Source organism: Macaca fascicularis, chromosome 10 (assembly GCF_037993035.2).
Source record: "Macaca fascicularis isolate 582-1 chromosome 10, T2T-MFA8v1.1".
NCBI classification, from domain to species: Eukaryota; Metazoa; Chordata; class Mammalia; order Primates; family Cercopithecidae; genus Macaca; species Macaca fascicularis.
The window spans coordinates 115032710-115056413 of record NC_088384.1 but is presented as its reverse complement, the minus strand read 5'-3'; the positions used below and the strand labels follow the sequence as shown (position 1 = coordinate 115056413).

The window sequence follows — 23704 nt, the reverse complement described above, 5'->3', positions numbered from 1 at the left end:
ATCCAACCCAGCAGAAAGGCTTTTTAAAAATTTATTACTTGTCCTTAGCAAATTAAGACAATTATAATAAAACATCAACTAACTGGGTTCTTGTGAGAAAACTGAGGTCAGCTTTGAAAGGAGTTCCCCGAGTGTCTGAGTTCCCAGCAGCCCACGGCTGACGGCCGGATCTGTCCTGAGGCGTCATGCGAGCCCAGTGCCTGCCTTGAAGGAAATGAACACCGAAAACAGGATTTGAGAGCAGTACTGGATTGACAGCAGAGAAGGGACTGTTCGTAAGAGCAGTTTCTCACTGAAGCTGCTACCATTTTCCTTTGTAAAGAAGTCATCCACCTCCTCCCAATGGTGCCCATTTTGAAGAAACTGCCCGAGCCTCTTAAAACAGCTTCTTGAAAGGGTTTCTCCACAACTGGTTCTGGAATGTTCTGCTTCAGCGCTGGAGGATGCTCTAAATTAGTTCACCATGATGAAGTTAGATTTGCAGTGAGCTTTAACGAGGAAAACAGTGACTGCGTTAGAAACAGGAAGTAGAACATGACATTTTCTTTTTTCTTTTTTTTTTTTTGAGATGGAGTTTTGCTCTTGTTGCCCAGGAAAGAGTGCAATGGCGCGATCTTGGCTCATGCAACCTCCGCCTCCCAGGGTAAGCAATTCTCCTGCCTCAGCCTCCCAAGTAGCTGGGATTACAGGCGTGTGCCACCACACCTGGCTAATTTTGTATGTTTAGTAGAGATGGGGTTTCTCCATGTTGGTCAGGCTGGTCTTGAACTCCCAACCTCAGGTGATACACCCACCTCGGCCTCCCAAAGTGCTGGGATTACAGGCATGAGCCACCGCGCCCAGCTGACATTTTCTATTGTAACAAAGGGCTAGGCACTGGGCCTCACCTATAAACTCCGTCACAGGGTCATGCTCGCCTTCCGTTTTGATGGTACCTGCGATGCTGTCATTCTCCAGGATGGGGAGGAAAAGTTGCACGAAGTCAGAGGTATAAGGAGGAGCAATGACGTCCAGCACCTGTGTGGGGGAGCACAGGGTGACTTCTTCCGCACACTAGTGCGGGGCATCCACCGACATTGGGGTGAAATGGCAATCAGTTTGGAAAAAATCCCTCCCCGCCCCCACCAGCTTCCCTGGTGACACCACCCGTCTCCAACATTAAGATGCCCAGGGTGGTAACGGAGGCAAAGTGTGTAATACAGCTGCTGCAGGCAGGAAGTGCTTTTTGGTAAATGAGTATCTGTCATTGTCATCACTACATCAGAAAGCACAGTTCTCAGTTAGGTACAAAATGAACTACATTAAGCCAAAAAGGGCAGTGCTAGTGTAAACAGTATGAAACATGAAACCAACGGTGCATTGCTGACCTCAGTGACAAAATAGCGAATGAGTGAAATGTCAGTGTCCAGCTTCTCCAGACACTTTCGGATGTAACTGACAACAGGAAGTACATAACCTCGACTCAGCAGGTGAACCATCCTGTCCAGCAGTGTCTTCTTCAACTCCAGCTACAGAAGGGGGACAGGGAGCTGGTTAGAGGGGGTCCTCCCCAACCCCCTGGCGAGCCCCACGGGCACTGCTCACCTGCTCCATCACGTCCAGCTGGGAGTGCTCAGTCTCAAAAAGCTTAACAAGCAGCTGCAGGACCTGGGGGTGCAGGAGTTGGTGGCAGGTGCTGATCTACAAACAGGCCAGAGGGAGCTTCGCTGAGCAATGTGGTCACACTCGGCACACAGAGAAACCGGGCACTGTCACAGTCACCAAAGAGCTTATCACTGAGGAGGAAGGTCCTGACACCTAAGCCAGGGCCATCAGCTTCCAGTAACACTTGACTGAGATTAAGAAATTTCTGCAGTCAATGAAGCTAGGTCCTTAAGAGGAAAATCCTCACTTAGGACTGAAATAACTATTTTTGAAAAGAGTATCCTCTAAACTTACTAAATAGATGCAATGTTAATGCCAACGTAAACAGCATGAGACAGACACTGTGTACACTGTGAACAGCCCTCCGCCCTCTTACCTCATCCAGCAATGCCAGGTGGACAGGGGTATGGTCGGTCTGCAGCTGAAAGTACCTTGGTTCTGATACAGTCCAATCCACCCACTTCAGCACGCCCATTGCTACCACTGGAAACCTACAGTTAAGGCAGAATGCTTCCTTTAAAAAACAATTGAAAACACAAAATATGCTAGAAAAGCATTAAAGGATGGTTACAAACAAACTCAAACGACTCCATCATTCACCCTTCAATACGTCCCCCAACCTTTTTTTTTTTTTTTTTTTTTTTTGAGACTCTGTCACCCAGGCTGGAGTGTAATGGCACAATCATGGCTCGCTGTGGCCTCCCGAGTACCTGGGACTACAGGTGCGTGCCACCATGTCTAGCTAATTTTTTGTAGAAAGAAGGTCCACCATGTTGCTCGGGCTGGTCTTGCACTCCTGGGTTCAAGCGATTTTTTTGCCTTGGCCTCCCAGAGTGCTGGGATTCCAGGCGGGAGCCACCGTGCCCGGCCTAAGCTCTGCTTATTAGTAAATAGCGTGAATGGATCGGCAGCCACTCAACATGTGGTGCGAGAAGCAGAGTTCAATTCTCTGCTCACTTTAAACCACTTATTTAAAGGAAAACATCATTAATGAGCAACCCTCAGTGAGTTTGGTGAACTGGGTTGAAGTTTACCTTTATGTAGCAAACTCTTTCTTCATCCCTAGTATAAATTATTAGGGGAAAGACATGCCTAAGAGGACATACTATTTCTAGGACACGTGTATTTATATAATTGGCATAATCACAAATCATTTCTATCTAAGCAATAGTTTGTGGGTATAACTTTACCTATACATAGACCCTTCAAATCAGTTTTTGTAACTCTGGCTATCTTTTACTTCGTCTAATTTGTAAGGATGTGCTCAACAGACTTCTGGCAAATAAACACCTGAAAATTCCTCACACTGCTAAAGCTGTCCAAAGTTCCCTACGTACTGTTTAAAAATGAAAAAATACATAAAATGAGTAAGTATCGCTGAAGCCTTTGTTATTTGAGCTTTCAATATGAAAACTCAAACCACCTCCTCCCCAAAGGACTGATTGAAGAACTAAGTTTCGTTTTACTTACCTAATACACTGATAAAGTGTGCTCAATTCTGCCACTAGTTCAGAGGCCCCTTTGTTCTCGTTGCAACACAAATTGTGAACAGTTTCAACAGCTTTCGACGTTGACTTCAGCTCATCTTTATTGATACTCACGCGCTTGTTCTGAAAACACACACACAAGCTAGTGAGCCTGACAGGGCAGATATCCCTGCTGTCGGGGTGTTCTGGTATCAGCCACCTCTCCTTGCAAATCACTTTCCCTATTTCTCCTTAAGTTGGGAGTCAATTTAATTGTCAAACTTCAAAGTCACACAGTGTACAGAAACTGAAAAGCATTGAGACTAGTGTTTGTCCATGTCTTATGGAAATCAGTTTCATTTCTTTAGTCACATTTCAAATTACAGTTTGCAGAGTATTAAGAGACGTTACACACATTTTCTTGAGACGTTTAGCACTTTCTCTATGCAGAAACAGAAGAAAAGACATGCTTGATACTAGAGAGGCTCAAGATTTCTTGTAGCCAGAATTCCAAAATAATATCAAAGCAGAGGAGGAGATTTGTCTCCTAAAAAATCCACAAATTCCCAGAACCGATGGTACCTTCTTCCAGGTCTCAACCACGCTTGCCGCGTACGCCAAGATGTGGATGTATTTGTGCTTGTGGTCCTGGTTGATCCGAGCCCCTGGTTTAAAGAGTGACTGCATGAACAGGTCCAGGAAGGCTGGAACGCGGATCTGAGGAGAAGCACAGGCCCAGTTCGGGACGGCAGGCCGGAGAGCACTGCTCACCCACCTCCCCTCAGGGCTCCCTACACAGCAGGGGCCTAACAGGCTCCAGGCCGAGAGCGTGACTGAGGAAGGACCAGGACAATGATGGATTTGCATTCACAGCCTTCAGAGAATCAGACAAGCACAGACTTTCCAAAGTAACCCTACCAGTTGGCACTGGGGGTTCTTGAGAAGCAACTTACGAGTTCAACTGGAGGAGGGTCCATGCTTGTGAACATCTTGAACAGGACGGTGATGTCGGCAGGGTTCAGGGCTCCTTTGGACAGCATGGCCCCAAGAGCCTGGCAGGCCCTGGGGTAGGAGGCAGCTGTGCCCAACGCTAGTGTGATCTGACTGGCGTCGTGACCTCTTGATGAGAAAAACCAGAGAGACCGTTAGTAACGAGGCAGCTTCTTTTTTCTGTTCTTCTTTACACATAGAATACTTTACATTGTTGGGATCTCTGTTTTTCTGTCATTCACGAGTGTACTGACTCATAACATTTACAACACTGGGAAAGTGATTCAAATACAGCTTGCTGGCTCTATAATAAAGGAGTCATGCACTTTAAATACTTATGAACACTCTATTGGTAGCAGAAAATAAAGTTAATACGAGCTCATTTTGTACAGTAAGATGTGGACGACACTGTAACAATGAGATTCTGCACAACTATTTCAGGACTGATGTTATTTGTTACTTATGAATCCCAGTATAAAACCCAGGTCCATAAATCTAGCAAAGTGAAAAAGAATCAAGTGCTTTACAAAACAGTCCTCAGAGCAGCACTTTAGAATGCCAGCTCTCTCAGTATACCAAAAACAACTCTAACTTTTCCAGCTCTGCTGGATAAAAGGAAGTTTTTTTTTTTTTTTTTTTTTTGAGACAGAGTTTTGCTCTTGTTGCCCAGGTTGGAGTGCAATGGTGCAATCTTGGCTGACCACAACCTCCACCTCCCAGGTTCAAGCGATTCTCCTGCCTCAGCCTCCCAAATAGCTGGGGTTACAGGCATGTGCCACCACGCCCGGCTAATTTTGTATTTTTGTTTAGTAGGGACGGGGTTTCTCCATGTTTGTCAGGCTGGTCTTGAACTCCTGACCTTAGGTGAGCCACCATGCCCAGCCAAAAGGAAGTCTACCTATACGTTGAACAGAAGGAGCTAGCAGCTTTGGCTGTGGAATGAGGGCCATGGGAAGGGTTTCGTGGGGAGCACTAGGGAGGGAGGGGATGAGCAGAAACAGGGCCTCTCACTTCTCCTGGGCAAAGCGCTGCACTTCCTGGGCGATCCTGCGCACAGCGGAGCCCCCCTGCTCCTCCTGGGCCAGCACGGACATCATGGCCTGGGCAAACAGGTACGTGTGCTCCCCGTGGCACACCATCTTCTGAAAGATTGCAGGGAGAGAGGGTGTGGGGTTCACTCCTCTGGCACGGACAGCGGACTAGAGCCGAGCCTCCACCGTGCTCAGGCCCGGGGGTGAGCGTCCTGGAAGGTGCCCTCAGAAATGGAGATTCTCTCCCGGGAAGGAGCAGCTCATGCTTGAAAACCAAGACCCAAAGTAGCCTCCTTCTAATCTGAGGCTCATACAGAAAGAACTTACGGCAAACTCAGGGAGATTTTTTTCAAGGTTTTCTTCTCCTCCATCTAAAATTGTAGCTAGAGAGGTCCGGAGCACTCTCGAGAACACTTCTAGCTGCTGGCATGCTGTGGACACGCTGGTGATCTCCCCCTGGTACCCTGCGTCAGAAATAAGCTAGGACACAAAACAAGAAGTCAAAGGGGTGGCGTGCAGTGACCGCACCTCCACGGGAAGCTGGCTCGTCAGTGTTCGTGGTGAGGTGGAGTAAGTGTGCGCTGGTCATGGGTCTCAGGCCTTCACTCCGCCCCCACCCTGCTAGCACCTAGGTGTGTGCCCTGGGCTGACCACCTCTCCATCGTTTCCTCATAGGCAAGAGGAAGATCAAGCAGGCACACCTAAAGCTATTCTCAAAGCATAGAGAACTCTATGTGTCCCTGCTAAATCCTAAAACACAGTCAATGCTGACCCAAAAACACAGATACAAATTTTACACTTTTCTTTCTCAGTGTAAGGCTTATGAAAATAAAACAATAAAGACCTTTATGGAAAAAAGCAAATATGAACTGTCAAAGGAAACAGACCAACAACCAAAAATAACCCTCATTCACAAACACCTTTCTCTTTAACTCCAGAACTCTTCCTACCTTAACGGTAAAGTTCAGCATCAAACAGTCTGGATGGGCTTCAGCCAGTTTGTAAAAAAGATCCCGCCACGTGGTGTGTGCAATCATCTGTTCCAGCCACGCTGGGGTCTGCCAACAAACACACAAACAGCAAAACAGGAGGAGGCCCCGCTTTTACTTGAGGGGAGATTCTGTTGTATAAACGATTGCAGGAGATTGGTGCTGATGGAGTCCCCATGGGCATCTAGTTCTGGGGGAGGCAGACCCAGAGCTGGCCACGGCCACACAGTTGGCTGAGTGACAGGAAGGTCCCTGGATGCCCACTCAGCTTTCAGAAGACTGGACTCAACACAAGAGGGTACTGAAAGTCGCTTTCTAGGAGACACCAAGGCCCGCACAGAGCTGCCTTGCACGCATGCTGCCCCAGCTGTATGCCCTCAGCAAAACAGAAAGAGGCCGTTTAAATGGCACAGGTGGTCTGGCCCATCACCACATGGAGTAGCCAGAAAAACGTTTCTCTCAGCTCTCCTATGTGACGGATGGCTTCAAGGGCTGTGCTCTGAACCTGCCATCCTGTTTGTGCCAAGGCCAGCTCCCCAAGGCTGCTCCCAGCCACAGATGGAATGCAGCAGGGCCTCAAAAGCAGGTCTGTCCAGGAGACGTGGGCTCCCAGAATGGGCACCTGTGGCTTAAAGATTCCCCACTGATATGGCTGGAGCTTTCTGGAAACCACACTGCAGCCTAACATTCTTCCTACTAACCCTCATTCCTTCTCTCTTGCCCTCAAGGGTCAGACTGCATCACAGCTACCCCAGCCTCCTCCAGCACTACCCCCATCTTCCCTCATAGTTGCTTCCCCCATAATCTCCTGCAGGCCTAGCCCTGTCTTGGCAACTGCTCCTTGGAGGAATCAAACGAAATCCACTACAACACTCCAAGGGCTGTGCCCGGGAGTCAGCCTGAGAGGGGAAGTGGTGGGAACTTGCTGTTCCTTCTCTTGGTCTCAGCACCCGTGTGCCTCTCGTGTGCAAGCATGTCACGACCCTGGGTACAGAGTTTAAAGGGCAATTCTGACTAGATGCAACTTCTGTCTCACACTTTGATTTTAGTCCCCAACTCTGCCATTACTTACATGATATGCCACACTCCACTGTACACAAGAAATGTGCAAAAGACCCTAGGGCCTGGTACTAGACAAAGAATTTCTCACCTCTCCTTCTTCAGTAAAAATAGAATCTGCTTTGCGGGGGTCAAAATGTTTGATCAGCAAACTCTTCAAGTGATTTTCCACAGTTTCCTGAACCTGCACTGGCTCAACACCTGAAAGAAAATGAAAGCAACTAGACAATGGCAAGCTCTCCATTCACTGTGTGGCTTTAGAAAGCAAACGGTCAAAAGTCTCTATGTGACTCAAGTATCAAAGAATTGCTTCTGACCACTTATCAATATAAGATTTTGGAACTCTTAAAAGTAGTTATCAATGATATTCAATGATAAGACCCAAAAAGCAGCACAGAACAGAACACACAAGTCTGGTCCACCCCTGACTTCATGGAAAGGACGGCACCGTCTGCGGAGCCTCACTAAGGATAAAGACAAATGGCCACAGCGGACAGGTAGGGGGACGGAAAAACATCCCTGCCCAGTGAGGAGGGAGCAGATGGCAGCCAAAAGAGACACACTCGTGTCTAATCACCGGGACAGCAGTGCGTCCACAAGCTTCCGGACAGCACGCACTTCAGTGACGTCATCTGCACCCGGCTCCGTGGATTTACAGTAAGGCTCTACTTTGATCATATTAGCTAAAAGCCATAATCATAGCCAGTCCTAAATTATCCGTCATTTACTGCTTGCTGTAATAGACGTCTTGAAAATGACACACTGAACATACACTGTATAATCCTATAATTCTACAACATGGTAGGGAAAACAGCTCAATGAGAATCACGTTTGCAGGCTACCAGTAAACCTCAATTACTGAATCAAAGATAAGAGGCAAGCAGATACAAATGAGTAAGATAAACATAAAAATAAGTAAGAAGTTCAGCTCTTTCTTACACAAGTCTCAGAAACCAGGAAAACAAGGCAATGTATCAGTGTTATAAGGACACAAAAGTCTATTTTTAAAAAGGTGGGGGTGACTAGCCAGGACAGGGGCCACCCACAAAGCACCTGTCTGAATGAGCCACTCAGCCAGCAGGTTCACAGTTTGGGCCACAGCGGTGTAGTTTTCAGATAAGAGCTGGATAACATTCTCTGGAGACCCTCCTGCCTGAAAATACCTAGGGAAAGTAACAAAGCGGCAATTACACCAGAATGAATGGAATGATGGACAACAGGAAGGTAAGGAAGGAGGAAGAGAATCAGGTTTCAAAATTTTTAAAGCAGCAGAGGGGGCTGGGTGCGGTGGTGCACACCTGTAATCCCAGCACTTTGGGAGGCAGAGGTGGGAGAATCACTTGAGCCTAGGAGTTCAAGACCAGCCTGGGCAACATAAAGAGCCCTGTCTCTCCAAAAAAAAAAAAAAAGCCAGGCACGATGGCACACGTCTGCAGTGGCCACCTTGTGAGGCTGAGGTGGGAGAACTGCCTGATTCCAGGAGGCTGAAGCTGCAGTGAGCGGTGATTGTGCCACTGCAACAGGGCAAGACCCTGTCTTTAAAAAAAAAAAAAGTGGCAGAGGGGCCGCCCCTTGAAGCCTTTAGTTCAGTTCACAGTACTCCTGCTTTACATAGCACCTTCTGGGTGTATTACAAAACTTTCTCTAAATTATCCCCAGCCTCCTCCCAATACAAACACCTTTCTCACATACCTCTTCAGAGTGTTAAAGATGGAGGGCTCCATGATATAATCCCGGGTGGAAAATTTATGCAGGCATTCTTGCTGAACCTCTGCATCATCCTCTCCTTCTCCAGAATCATCCTCCTGCTGTTGGTAAATGCCAGGAGCCAGGATTTTTTTTCATTAATATAAATACCCTAATCTCACCTTAAATCGTATAATGCTGCCCATTTTGAAAGTATTCTACACACATTATTTCATTTGACTTTCATGACAATTTCATGAAATGGGCTGGGCAGGTAGTGAGCGGCTAGGAAAATGGGATCCAGGATCACACTGAGTGGGTGCGTACAACTCCTCCCTGGCAAACCGTGTTCCGTGCTCACACAAGTTACCCAACCTCTCTGAGCGTCCGTTTCCTCCTCTGTTAAGTGAAGATAATAGTAACGCCTATTCCCATTTGGCTGTTGTGAGGATTCCATGAGCTAATTTTTGGAAGAGCCCAGCATAACCCCTGACATTTAGTAACAGTGCAATAGATAGTCAACTATTATTATTATTGTTTTCACTATTCTTATTTCATACATGCCACTGAAGAGCAACAACCTGATTCTTGAAAGCGTGAGCCATCACTTACCATTAGAAAGTAAACGTCGCTAACTCGCCTTGCATCGGCACTTCTAGCTGGACTCCAGTCCCAATTCTATGTGGAAGCAACCTCAGGCCTGTCACTCAATCTAAGGGCAAAGCAGGCTTCTTCACCTGCTGATGACCACGTGAGGATGGACTGAGTGATCCCAAACCCCCTTCAACTTTAACACTGCCACCCTAACTAACAAGCAGATGCTTTTTGAACAGTCTGCACTGTGCTCATCAACCAAGGAACCTAAGAAAATATAAGACAAGACAAGGCTTTTCCCATCAAAGAAGTTTACAAACTAATAGGCGAGACAGACCTCCATGCAACCTACTCTAACATAATGGGGCAAGAGCTGGGCCAGAGGTCAGCAAACTATGACCCAGAGCCAAATCCAGCCCTCTCCTATTTTTGCAAATAAAGTTTTGTGGAACACAACCACACCCATTCTTTTAAGGATTGTCTATGATCATTTTCCCCCTGTAAGGGCCGAGTTAAGTAGTTAAGACAGAGACAGGCACAGCCTAAAATATTTGCTATCTACCCTTTTTCAGAAAAGTTTGCTCACTCCTGATCTGGACTAAGATCCTACAAGCAGTGCTTTGGAAGCAGACAGAACCTGATGACTTCCCACTAAAGACTGTGGAGTCTTCTCTCAGACCAGATTTGTGTGGGGAACCCTGAGCCCCTGAGGGCGTGACAGAGGCCGGACTTCACCCCCAGCCTCATTCCCGTATGTCTGTTCTCTTGGGCTTCCACCCTGGGCACTCACCTGCCTCTTCCATCACCTCTCAGGTCATGCTATCTACCTGCTCACAAATCCAGAATTAGCCTGGATCTCTCTCTCCGTCCTTCCTCTCTTAAGCTCCAGACTCAGGTATCCAACATTCCATTCTCATTTCCAGTCAGATGTCTCACAAGTATCCAAACTCCTTAGGTCCAAAACTGACACCTTTTCCCTGGAAACAGATCTTCTTTCTACAACCCATATTTCAGTAGAGGATTCCATCATATAGCTACCTGTTACCCCCAAACCTGAAAATCATCTTCAGCTTCTCTCCCTCCCCCACCCCCACATCCTGTCACATAGATTCATCAACTCCATCTCCCATCTGTCTATCCAAGGTGGTCCTTCTTTCCACATTTGCCTCTGCTCTTCCTTATTTTTTGTATGCTTGCAGTAGCAACATTCCCCTAAAGTCTCGGTCTTATTCCTTCCCTTCAATCATCTTTCACACTGTGGCCAGTGATCTTTGTAAGCCACAAAACTGACATCTCTCTCCTGCTTAAAGATTCCCATCTCCTTCAGGAAAAAACACCCCAGCACTAGCAACAGCATGCCACTTCCCCTGTCCGTTCTGACCTCTCGCCACTCCCCATTTGCAACCTGCAGCAGGACTCATCTGTTTCAATGTCTGTAGCTCTTAGTTTCCATCATCCAGACTGAACATCACAGTGGCCTCCTTACACATCTTCCTGCCTCCCACTATGTAACGTGGCATCAGGCGAACAGGATTTAGGTCACCAACTATCTTTTAAAATCCAGTTCTTGCCACCCTCCTAACACCTTTCCTAACTTTCTGTCCCTCTTCCAAGCTGAGTCACAGAATAAACATGAAATGAACATCTGGTCCACCCCCCCTCATCAATGAGAGCCCACAGGTGTCAATGGGCAAAATTAGGATCATGATTAAAATTCCCCAAACATGAGACTCCAGAGTCTCCCATCAGTGGGGTCTAGGTCTGACTGCATAAACTTGGGCAAGTAACTCACGCACTCGGTCTATAAAGTGAAGGCATTGATTAGATGGCCCTTACATGCCCCAGTTCTAACACTTTATGACTTAAAGGCTCAAGGTGAGCCGGGCATGGTGGCTCACGTCTGTAATCCCAACACTTTGGGAGGCTGAGGCGGGCAGATTACTTGAGACCAGGAGCTCGAGACCAGCCTGTAATCCCAGCTACTTGGAGAATCACTTGAACCCGGGAGGCGGAGGTTGCAGTGAGCCAAGATGGCGCCACTGCACTCCAGCCTGGGTGACACAGCGAGACTCTGTCTCAAAGAAAAAACAAAAAGGCCAGGCGCGGTGGCTCATGCCTGTAATCCTATCATTTTGGGAGGCCGGGGCGGGCGGATCACCTGAGGTCAGGAGTTCAAGACCAGCCTGGCCAACATGGTGAAACCCCGTCTCTACTAAAACACAAAAATTAGCCGGGCATGATGGCAGGTGCCTGTAATCCCAGCTACTCGGGAGGCTGAGACGGGAGAATCACTTGAACCCAGGAGATGGTGCTTGCAGTGAGGCGAGATCAAGCCACTGCACTCCATCCTGGGTGGCTGAGCGAGACTCTGTCTCAAAAAAAAAAAAAAAAAAAAAAACAGAAAAAAGAAAAAAAGGCTCAAGGTGATATCCAAGATGCCCCAAACACTAACCTACCACTGAGCCAATTCACACCCTCCCATCTGGGCCACTTTGGTGGTCAGCAATTTGATAAAGTGGCAATGGAGACAAAGGACGTGGGCTTGGGTCCCCTCTCCTTCCTTACTAGTTTCATGACCTTGGGCAGGTCACTAAGTCTTTTCGTCTCACTTTCTTCACTTACCAGATAAGCAGAGTAACACCCAACTCAAAATCTTGAGTGTGGAAGGCGATAATGCATGACGCACACGGCCCAGGCTCTCCGTTAGCTAAGTCTGACTCTATCCACTCCACCCTAAGCCTCCAACACTGTGAAATGATCCAACATGCAAATCTACTCGTGTCACTCCCTGCCCCAAACTCCTGAACAAGCCATACCATTCAGCACTCTCCAAGGATCTTCAGAACCTGCTCCCTACTGAGCTCCTGCCACTGCTTCCACCAGGCAGCTAACTTCACAGGGCTTCTTTCAGTTCCAGAAACACGTCGCCTGCCTTGGCATTTTATACCACGGCTCGGAAGCCGCCATCACACCACCACCCATGGTCATCAACGTAAGCCCCACTTCATCCTTTATTCCCTCAAAACACCAGTTCAAAATGCACCAGACATCCCCAATCTTGACTCTTGTTAAAAATGCAAGTTCCTGGGCGAGGCGCGGTGGCTCACGCCTGTAATCCCAGCAGTTTGGGAGGCCGAGGTGGGTGGATTACCCGAGGTCAGGAGTTCGAGACCAGCCTGGCCAACATAGTGAAACCTCCTCTCTACTCAAAATTTAAAAACTTAGCTGGGCGTGGTGGTGGGCACCTGTAATCCCAGCTACTCGGGAGGCTGAGGCAGGAGAATCGCTTGAACCCGGGAGGCAGGGGTTGCAGTGAGCCGCGATGGTGCCATTACACTCCAGCCTGGGCAACAGGAGCGAAACTAAGCCTCAAAGAAAAAAAAAAAAAAGCAAGTTCCCAGGCTCCCGTCCAGACCAACTGTTGGGCTGTCTCCAGAGGAGGGATGTGAGAAGCTACATTTCAACCATGCGCCGCAGGTGGGTCTTTAGAGTTATGGAGGGGACACACCGGCCAGACTAGAGCTGCCTGCCCTGACTCTGCAGGCCCTGTTCTCAGGGTGGAACAGAGTGATCCCTCCTGGGCTTCCACCCCAAACCCTGGAAGGTCAAGGCCCGAAGATCCTTTCCATCAGTTTGCCCAAAGACAGATGAAATCAGCCCAAGGTGCTGAAGAGTACAGTTTATAAAACAGTAAAGCACATGTAGGAATGCCCTAAGTTCTACTTTTTCACCATGATACTGGTGTGAAGTTTTTCCACTTTATTTTTGTTTAAAACTGTGTGAGCTCCGGGCCCAACCCTCCACCTTAGCGTTGGTGTCCCGCCCGCCGTGGGGGTCGCAGGTTGCTCCTGGCCAGAGCAAGGGGGTACGGGGGGCCTCGGGCCGCCCTGCGCCAGAGCCTCCGCCGCCTCACCCCTGCCCCACGGTCCTGCAGGCGAGGAGGCGGGGACCCCGGCGGCCGCGCTGCAGGACCCCGGGTGGGCGGGGGCGGGGCGGGCTGTGCTTGAACCACACGGTGACCGCGCGGGCCGTGCGCGCGCACACCCCCCGCACGCCCGCGGCCTCGCGTCGCGCGGCCTCGCCGGGAGCGGGGCCGGCCCGCCGGCGGCGGAGACGAACGATCCTCGCCGGGGGGCGCCAGGTGTCCCGCCTCACCTGGCCGCCGTCAGCCTCGTCGCCCCACTCGGCCGCGTTCCCGTAGTAGTCCTCGTCCATGATGGCGCCCGCCGCGGCCCCCGCCACGCTCTCCCGCGAGCGAGCGCCGCGCATGCGCGAGGCGGGGACAGGCGGGCGGGCGCAGGCGCGGCCGCGCGCCTCGGCTAGAACGGGAGGCGGGGCCTGGAGGAAGGGGCGGGGCCTGGAGGAAGGGGCGGGGCCTGGAGGAAGGGCAGGGCCGCGGGCTTGGCGCTGGGAACAAAGGGGACCGACGGAAGGAACGTCCCCAGTCGATCCCGGAGCGCTGCCGGGGTGGGCCGGGGGCTTAGCTCCGGAGAGAGGTTTCCCACTGGACTCGTGCAGAGCCCCGCCCTGCTGCGCCGGCCCTGCGAGCGCCAGTTTCCTCATCTGACAACTGGGAACAAATCCTTCGGGAAGTGTCTAAAACCCACGAAAATGTTTTAATATCTTTTATTTTTGGTAAAAAGTACTAAGCGCGACCGGGCGTGGGGGCTCACGCCTGTAATCCCAGAATTTTGGGAGACCGAGGCAAACGGATCACTTGAGGTCAGGAGTTCGAGACCAGCCTGGCCAACATGGTGAAAACCCGTCTCTACTCAAAATGCAAAAATTAGCCGGGCGTGGTGGTGCACGCCTGTAATCCCGGGTACTCGGGAGACTGAGGCAGGAGAATCTCTTGAACCCAGGAGGTAGAGGTTGCAGTGAGCCAAGATTGCACCATTGCACTCCAGCCTGAGTGAAAGAGCAAGACCCTGTCTCAGAAAAATAAATAAATTAATTAATTGAAAGGGCCGGGCACCAGTGGCTCACACCTGTAATCCCAACACTTTGGGAGGCCGAGGCAGATGGATCACCTGAGGTCAGGAGTTCAAGACCAGCCCAGTCAACCTGGTCAACATGGTAAAACCCCTTCTCCACTAATAATACAAAAATTAGCTGGGCGTGGTGACAGGCGCCTGAGTCCCAGCTACTCGAGAGGCTGAGTCACGAGAATCGCTTGAACCCAGCAGGTGGAGGTTGCAGTGAGCCAAGATCACACCATTGCACTCCAGCCTGGGCAACAGAGTGAAACTGTGTCAAAAAAGAAGAAAGGAGAAGGAGAAGGAAGAGAGAAGAGAAAAGAAAAAGTACTAAATGCAGTGGAAAGTAGCATTTTTAATTTTTTCTTTTTAAAATGGAAGAGCCCACAAAGCAAAAGTGCCCAGAGCCAACAGAAATCTCTGGAGAAGAGACCTCTCTGGTAGTTGCCAAAGGGAGCAGCTGATGCTGTTGTGAAGCCCGCAGCACGATTCCTAGTGTGAAGTAGGGGGTGAGAGTATGACAGGCTCTGATGATCACGGAAAGATTTTTGTTTGGTTGTTGTGTTTTTGTTTTGTTTTAATTTTAGATTTGGTACATGTGCAGGTTTGTTACATTGATATATTGCATGATGCTTCTAATAATCCCTTCGCCAACCTTTTTCAACTTTTACCCCCCTCCACACCTTCTGCCTTTTGGAATCCCCCATGTCTGTTGTTCCCATCTTTGTATCCAAATCACGGAAAGTTTTAACCAGGGAGATTAACGCCATCAAATCTGGATGTTTTCAAAGGTAATGCCCATGGCTGAGCACCATGGTTCACACCTGTAATCCCAGCACCTTGGGAGGCCAAGGGGGGAGGATTGCTTGAGACAAGAGTTCAAGACCAACCTGGGCAACATGGGGAGACACCGCCCCCCGCCCCCTGCCCCCAGCCAGATATGGTGATACCCCTGTAGTCCTAGCTGCTCAGGAGGCTGAGGCAGGATTGCTTCAGCCCAGGAGTTTGAGGTTACAGTGAGCTATAGTTGTGCCATTGCACTTCAGCCTGTGTGACTAAGCGAGAGCCTGTCTATAAGGAAAAAAAAGAAAGGTAATGACCATGTCAGTAAGGAAAGAGTATTAGAGAAAAGAGCTCCAGAATACTGATAATAGTGACTATTTATGGAGAACTTATAAGGGAATATGTCTTCATTTATTCAACAAATATTTATTGAGTGTCCCCTAAGTGCCCAGCACTATGCTGCTTCCTGGAGCTCGGTGAACAAATTGGACGTGATCTTTGCCCTGGTAGAGCCTACATTCTGTTGAAGGAACTGAATGGGTGGGGAGGGGGTGGGAGGAACAAATAAAATAAGGACAGAAGGTGATCAGTGCTAGTATTCTGTGGTAATAGGAGAGATCTTCTTGGGGAGATCAGAGATGGCCGCTGAGAAACTTATATTTGAACTGAGACTCATGTCATGAAAGGGCCAAGCAAGCTAAGACCCAGGCGAGAGCATTTACAGACAGCAGAACTGCCAGGGCAGAGGCCAGGCATGCATACTTGGAAAAGAGAGGCCACTGAGGCCGGGCGCGGTGGCTCAAGCCTGTAATCCTAGCACTTTGGGAGGCCGAGACGGGCGGATCACGAGGTCAGGAGATCGAGACCATCCTGGCTAACACGGTGAAACCCCGTCTCTACTAAAAAAAAAATACAAAACACTAGCCGGGCGAGGTGGCGGGCGCCTGTAGTCCCAGCTACTCGGGAGGCTGAGGCAGGAGAATGGCGGAAACCCAGGAGGCGGAGCTTGCAGTGAGCTGAGATCTGGCCACTGCACTCCAGCCTGGACGACAGAGCGAGACTCCGTCTCAAAAAAAAAAAAAAAAAAAGAAAGGCCACTGAGACCGGCACCTGGCAGGCCAAGGAGAAATCTAGATGAGGTGGGCAAGGCAGGGAGGGCCAGATCTTAGGAGGAAGTTAGGTCTGTATTAACTGAGGGCCATCTCTAAGGAGGCACCTGGCAGGCCAAGGAGAAATCTAGATGAGGTGGGCAAGGCAGGGAGGGCCAGATCTTGGGAGAAAGTTAGGTCTGTATTAACTGAGAGCCATCTCTAAGGATTGAATGTAATAAGGTATGCCAAGCACTGAGCAGAGAGCTTGCACATGGTAGATGTTCAACAAGTATGCATCATTATGAGGAACATGAAACGTTTGGGTTTTTTTTTTTTTTTTTTGGGTTTGCTTGCTCTGAGCGGGTGAAAGGACATTTGAGTTTTCAAAGGCATTTCTCCTAGCTGAGGGGGCCTTACAGAAGGAAGTGAGAAGGTGAGAATGTAAATTAAGAGGCTTCAGTGAGCATTAACGCAGGCTGAGAAGGAGCTGCGGCTAACTGCTGTGAAGTTGGTGTCAAGTCCAGAGGATACAACAGCCTTGGAGGTGGGAGATGGGGGCCAGGAGCAGGGGCAGGGAAAATGCTGCTGTGACCCCCAGCTTGTGTGCCTGGGGATGGCCCACGGCTGAGACAGAGAACCCAGGAGGAGGGCAGGTTTCTGCAATGGGATGATAATGAGTTCAGATTGGGTTGTGGTGAGTTAGGGGTGCCAGCAGGACACCCGTGCGGAGATGTCTTGCAGGTGGTTGGAGGTGGAAGTCTGCAGCTCCAATTCAAAGGATCCAGCTCCAGCTTCTATTCACAAGATTAAAGTGTATTAAGTTAATGAGTGCCCCTGCCGTTGGCTTGTTTCAGGGTTCATTTTCACTTGCTTTCTCAAAATGTTGGAAAGAATATATGGCTGTTAAACTCCTACTACCTCTCCTCTTAGATTTTTTAAAAAATAGTGCCGGAATTGAAAGCAGACCAATTAATGTATGTATAACTAATTGTGCCTACAGAATTGGGGATTATTCAACTCACTTCTCCTTCAACCAAAAGGTTGGTTAATCCATTTATTGTTAAATGGATTAACAAACAACCCATAATGAAAGCATTACATTCAGTCTATAAGTCGCAATGATTTAAAAGTAATTGGGTTGGCTGGGCGCAGTGGCTCAGGCCTGTAATCCCAACACTTTGGGAGGCTGAGGCGGGCGGATCACAAGGTCAGGAGATAGAGACCATCCTGGCTAACATGGTGAAACCCGTCTCTACTAAAAACAAACAAAAAAATTAGCCGGGTGTGGTGGTGGGTGCCTGTAGTACCAGCTACTCTGGAGGCTGAGACGGGAGAATGGCGTGAACCTGGGAGATGGAGCTTGCAGTGAGCCAAGATCGTGCCACTGCACTCCAGCCTGGGTGACAAAGCAAGACTCTGTCTCAAAAAAAAAAAAAATAGTAGTTGGGTCTATAGGTCTTGCCTCCTGAGATATTGTGGATCTGTTGTTTCTTCCAAAGCTTTGTCTAGATTGTCCAAATTAGCTTGCATTGCTTAAATACTCCTGAAGTCATTTAAGTTCTAAAGTCATTTTCCTGTTTAAGAAGAATTCTGGGCCAGGTGTGGTGGCTCACGCCTGGAATCCCAGCACTTTGGGAGGCCAACGCAGGCGGATCACTTGAGGTCAGGAGTTTGAGACCAGCCTGGCCAACGTGGTGAAACCCCATCTCTACTAAAAATACAAAAATTAGTCATGTGTGGTGATGGGTGCCTGTAGTCCCAGCTACTTGGGAGGCTGAGGCAAGAGAATCGCTTGAACTTGGGAGGCAGATGTTGCAGTGAAGTGAGATCACACTGCACTCCAGCCTCGGCAACAGAGCAAGACTCTGTCCCCCTGCCCCCCTCCCCCCAAAAAAAAAGAGAAGAAAAGAAGAAGGAGAAGGAGAAAGAAGAAGAAGAAGAAGAAGAAGAAGAAGAAGAAGAAGAAGAAGAAGAAGAAGAAGAAGAAGAAGAGGAGAAGGAGGAGGAGGAGGAGGAGGGAGAAGAAGAAAAATTCTGTTGGAGAATTTTTATGAAAATTAGAAATTGGTTTCACTTAATCCATTGAATAAATATTGAGTGCCTACTAGGTGTCATGTGCTGGGATACAGTTGAATCAGAGACACAGTTCATCTGGTGCTAATGGCAGAAAAGGAGAAAAGAGAAGCTGTCTCTAATAATTTTTTTAAAATGCAGCGACCTCAGAAAGAGGTCAAGAAGTCCTTTCCAGGGAAATTATGTTTAAACTGAGACTTGTGACTTGAATCTGGAGGACAAACAGAATAGGGTGCAGTGGAGAAAATAAGAAATGACAATAAAGAAAATGTCTGGAGTGCAGACATCAAAAGGAGAGAGAGAGACAGTAAGGGGGGAGAGAGAGAGAGAGAGAGAGAGAGAGAGAGAGAGAGGGCAGGCCAGAGAGAGAGAGAGAAAGGGAGAGAGAGGGGCCAGGCCAGAGAAAGAGAGAGAGGGGGAGAGAGAGAGAGAGGCCAGGCCAGAGAGAGAGAAAGGGAGAGAGAGGGGCCAGGCCAGAAAAAGAGAGAGAGGGAGAGAGAGAGAGAGAGGCCAGGCCAGAGAGAGAGAGAGTAAGTGAGAGAGAGAGAGAGAGAGGCCAGGCCAGAGAGAGAGAAAGGGAGAGAGAGGGGCCAGGCCAGAGAGAGAGTAAGGGAGAGAGAGAGGGGCCAGGCCAGAGAGAGAGAGAGAGAGAGAGAGTAAGGGAGAGAGAGATAAAGGGAGAGAGAGAGGGGCCACGCCAGAGAGAGAGAGAGAGTAAGGGGGAGAGAGAGAATAAGGGAGACAGAGAGAGGGGCCAGGCCAGAGAGAGAGAGAAAGAGAGGCCAAGCCAGAGAGAGAGAGAGCAAGGGAGAGAGAGAGAGACCAGGCCAGAGAGAGAGAGAGAGAAAGTAAGGGAGAGAGAGAGGGACCAGGCTAGAGAGAAAGAGAAAGTAAAGGGGAGAGAGAGAGGCCAGGGTAGGGTGGCGGTGGGGCAGACCAGAGAGAGAGAGAGAGTAAGGGAGAGAGAGAGAAAGGCCGGTCCAGAGAGAGAAGAGAGAAGCTAGGCCAGAGAGAGAGAGAGAGAGAGAGAGAGAGAGAGAAGCCAGGCCAGAGAGGTAGGCAGGAGCCAGATGGCCTAGAAACTTAGTTTGGACTTCATCTCCAGGCAATGGGTAGCCTGAGAAGGCTTTTAAATACAAGAGTGACATGATCAGAAATGGGTTTGCAGCTCTTTCAGGCTACCCTATGGAGAAAAGATCTGAGGGGAGCAAAGTAGAACCTGGGAGACCAGTTAGGATGCTATTGATGAGACGTCCAGATAAGACTTGATGGTAACTGAGATGAAGGCAGGCATGAGGATGAAGTGAACACATTTGGAGGAAGCTTAGAAGGTCAGATAGGTTGCAGTTTGAAAGGTCTTACCCAATGAGTGTATAATGAACACCTCAATCCTTAAATCTTTCCTCTTCTATTCATGTTTCAATCCACTCCTCTCTGTCTTCTGTCTCTTTCATGCCAATGCCATCATTTCTTCCATATCCAAAGAGCACTTCTCTGTTTTCATTCTATTTGATCTCTCGACAGTTATTGACACCAGTGATAGCTCTGACCCTCTTGAAATACAGAGCTATTCTTCCTCTGTATCTGCAGCACAATACTCCTGGATTTCCTTCCACCCCATCACTTGTTTCTTCTTGGACTTCCTTCCTGTTGTCCTTCTGCTTGTTCTCTAGATATTGCAGTTCCTCAGGACTCAGACCCGGATCTCTACTTCCACTCTCTTCCTAAGAGATCTTATTTAGCCCACGTCTTTAAAACCATCTATGTGCTGAGAATTCTCAAATTTATCTCCAGCTCTCATGTCTTCCTTGATTTCCAGACTTGTGTCTTTAACTAATGTAACTGCCTCTTAACCTCATCTTTGGGTTTTCCATGGGCATCTCAAACATCTCCATGAGCAACCCAAATGTCATCTTTCTTCTGTTTTCTCCTCTCGGGACATGGGGCTACCAGGTCCTTAGTTACCAATATCAGACACCTGAAAACCATTTGTAACCTCTGTTCCCCCATGACTTCTATTCAACCCAAGGCAAATTCTGCATCAGATCCACTTGAAAAATCTACTTCAAATCTATCTGCTTGTCTCCATCATTATGCCACTGTCTTAGTTCAGGCTCTTACCAGCTCTCACCTGGGTGGCTGCAATAGCCACAGACTGATCTGACTCATCTTTCTTTTCTCCATTACAATCCATTCTTAAAACAGCAGTGTGATGGTTTACAAAATATATCCACAACTTTTTTTATACTCCTCTCTTCAAGAGGCGGAGCTTAATGTCCTCCCTCTTGAGTGTGAGCTGAACTTAGTGACTCACCTCTAATGAATAGAATAAGGCAGTGACGGTGGGGGACTTCATGGACCAGGTCATAAAAAGACACTGGGACTTCCATTTTGGCCACACTCTCTCAGATCACTCACTTTGGAGGAGGCCAGATGCCACACTGAGAGCAGCCCCATGGAGAAATCCATGGTGAGGAACTGAGGGCTCCTACAGCAGCTAAGTAAGTGGGCTTGGAGGTGGATTCTCCACTTTCAGTCAAGTCCCAGCTGACATACTGCTTGCAACTTCATGAGAGACCCTGAGTCAGAACCATCCAGCTAAACTGCTTGTAAATTTCCTACAGAAACTATGACATAATAAATGTGTGTTGTTGTAAGTAAATCAATTTGGGGTAAGTTTTTGTGCAGCAATAATTAACTAATGTGAGTGTCTAAAGCAGTCTTTTAAAACACAAACAGATTATGTCCCTCCACTGCTTAATACATCTCAGTGGCCTCTCATTTCATCTGGAAAAAATAAAAATAAAAACCAACAAACCATTTTCTCATGTCTGACATGACAACAGAGTGAGGTCAACAAATCTTGCCCCTTAAATGCCACAATGATACTGGACAAAACTGTCAAAAATAACCATTGCAGCCTCTGGAAATAATAGACCAAAGGCATACAGCAAATGGAGAAGCATTTATTAATTAAAATTACTAAACTTTAAGTAAGAACAGTGTGAATCTGTGACATTTTGGTCTGTGTATTTTCTTATTCTTGAAGCAACAAGGGAAATGTGATTAATGACTTGACTACCTATCAGAAAAAAATGGAAGCCAAAGGTAGTGGAAGGACATATTCCAAATGCTAGAATAAAGCAAACTGTCAACCAAGAATTTTATATCCAGCAATATCAAAATAAAGGTAAAATAAATACATTCCCAGATAAAGACTGAAAGCATTTGTTGCTAATGACATGCCTGACAAGAAATACTGAAGGAAATTCTTCAAGCTGAGAGTTACTCCAGATAGTAACTTCAATTCACAAGAGATGAAGAATATCAGAAATGGTAACTATTAAAGTCTATAAAGAGACTCTAGTTCTTCTCGTCTTTTAAAAATATGTAATATTAAATATGGCATCATCATAACACTGTACGGTTGCATTTATAATAGCAAAAGGATGAGGGGAAGTGAGACATTGGAGTGAGGGTTCTTTTTTTTTTTTTTTTTTTTTTGAGACACAGTTTTGCTCTTTTGCCCAAGCTGGAATGAAGAGGCATGATCTCGGCTCACTGCAACCTCCGCCGTTCACTTGAACCATGGTTCAAGTGATTCTCCTGCCTCAGCCTTCCCAGTAGCTGGGATTACAGGCACCCACCACCACGCCCGGCTAATTTTTGTATTTTTGGTAGAGATAATGTTTTGCCATGTTGGCCAGGCTGGTCTCGAACTCCTCACCTCAGGTGATCTGCCCACCTCGGCCTCCCAAAGTGCTGGGATTATAGGTGTGAGTCACTGCACCTGACTGAGGTTTCTATATTTTACTGAAATTAAGTAAATTTGGGCCAGGTGCGGTGGCTCATGCCTGTAATCCCAGTACTTTGAGAGGCCAAGGCAGGTGGATCATGAGGTCAAGAGATCAAGACCATCCTGGCCAACATGATGAAACCCCAGCTCTACTAAAAATACAAAATTAGCTGGGCGTGGTGGCGTGTGCTTGTAATCCCAGCTACTTGGGAGGCTGAGGCAGGAGAATCGCTTGAACCGGGAGGCAGAGTTTGCAGTGAGCCAAGATTGTGCCACTGCACTCCAGCCTGGTGAAAGAGCAAGACTCCATCTCAAAAACAAAAAAAAGCAAATTTGACAGACTGTACTAAATTAAGATGTGCATTGTAATCCCTAGAGCAATCACTGATGAAAAAACTAAAAAACAAAAAGTGAAGAAGAAAATCAATAGATAAATCCATGTAGTTCATGAAAACACATTTAACATAAAATAACGCAGTAAAGCAGACCTGAAGAGACAGGAGACAAATATAAAACAAATAGCAAAATGGCAGCATAAATCCAACCATATCTGGAATTTTATTAAATATGAATAGACTAAATACTTCAAAAGACAGAGATAGTCATACTGGATGAAAAAGCAAGACCCCACCCATATGCTGTCTATAATAGAAACATCATAGATTTAAAGACACAAATAGGTAGAAAGCAAAAGGATGGAAAAAATTATACCTTGCAAACAGTAACCGTAAGAGAGTTGAAGTTTCTATATCAGTATCAGACAAAATAGAATATAAGACTTTCTTTCCTACTTCTTCTTCTTTTTTTTTTTTTTTTTTGGAGACAGAATCTCACTCTGTTGCCCAGGCTGGAGTGTAGTGGCACAATCTCGGCTCACCGCAACCTCCACCTCCCAGATTGAAGCAACTCTCCTGCCTCAGCCTCCCGAGTAGCTGGGACTACAGGTGCATGCCACCATGCCTGGCTAATTTTTTCGTATTTTAGTAGAGATGAGATTTCACTGGGTTGCCCAGGCTAGTCTTGAACTCCTGAGCTCAGGCAATCTGTCCTTCTCGGCCTCCCAAAGTGCTAGGATTACAGGCATGAGCCACTGTGCCCGGCCTTTCTTCTTCTTTATTATTATTATTATTATTTAGAGATGGAGTCTTGCTCTGTTGCCCAGGCTAGAATGCAGTGGCACCGTCATAGCTCACTGCAACCTTGAACTCCTGGACTCAAATGATCCTCCTGTCTCTGAGTAGGTGGGACTACAGGTGCATGTCACCACACCCGGCGAAAATCTCTACATTTTGAGAAGGTTTGCCCACTTGAAGACGAATTTGCAGCATCGCTTGGGGAACATCTGAATGAAGCTGTCCCTGAACCATGAAGCTGCTACCAGAGTGGATAGCAGAGCAAATCCCTCACCAGTGGCTGGGAGCACCGTGACTGGGCAGAACAGCATCGGGTAGTTCCATTTCAAAGTTACTCCAGGGGCAGGAGGGAGGAATAGGAAAGGAGGGAAGCCAGTACAAGGGTGCTGTGCT

At 47.9% G+C, this 23704-nt stretch overlaps 1 protein-coding gene across 4 annotated transcripts; it reads right to left on the bottom strand.

Annotated features, from left to right (window-relative positions):
• Positions 1 to 17: 17 nt before the first annotated feature.
• On the bottom strand, positions 18 to 13709 carry NELFCD (negative elongation factor complex member C/D). Of its 4 annotated transcripts, none has more exons than XR_012419588.1 (15): positions 13615 to 13709; positions 8872 to 8987; positions 8233 to 8342; positions 7271 to 7380; positions 6082 to 6189; positions 5459 to 5611; positions 5112 to 5242; positions 4064 to 4229; positions 3693 to 3827; positions 3115 to 3254; positions 2021 to 2135; positions 1585 to 1748; positions 1368 to 1508; positions 888 to 1017; positions 18 to 488 (listed from the first exon to the last, which is right to left on the bottom strand). XR_012419588.1 is itself a non-coding variant. In XM_045363226.3 (15 exons), exons 1-15 carry the CDS (start codon positions 13672 to 13674, stop codon positions 454 to 456), a joined length of 1746 nt encoding a protein of 581 aa, XP_045219161.1. In that variant the 5' UTR covers positions 13675 to 13709; the 3' UTR covers positions 18 to 453. The 4 variants fall into 4 exon arrangements, 1 of the variants encoding a protein (XP_045219161.1); XR_281623.5 differs by having other exon boundaries at positions 1457 to 1508; XR_281621.5 differs by having other exon boundaries at positions 1457 to 1508; positions 1585 to 1680.
• Positions 13710 to 23704: the final 9995 nt, after the last annotated feature.

Bases quoted from the DNA above. Each gene is read 5' to 3' on its own strand.
- NELFCD (XM_045363226.3), bottom strand. From the start codon at position 13,674: ATGGACGAGGACTACTACGGGAACGCGGCCGAGTGGGGCGACGAGGCT. The intron at 8,988-13,614 runs GTGAGGCGGGAC...ATTTACCAACAG, and splicing joins ACGAGGCTGACGGCGGCCAG to CAGGAGGATGATTCTGGAGA. The intron at 7,381-8,232 runs GTGCTTTGTGGG...ATTTTCTTTCAG, and splicing joins TGAGTGGCTCATTCAGACAG to GTGTTGAGCCAGTGCAGGTT.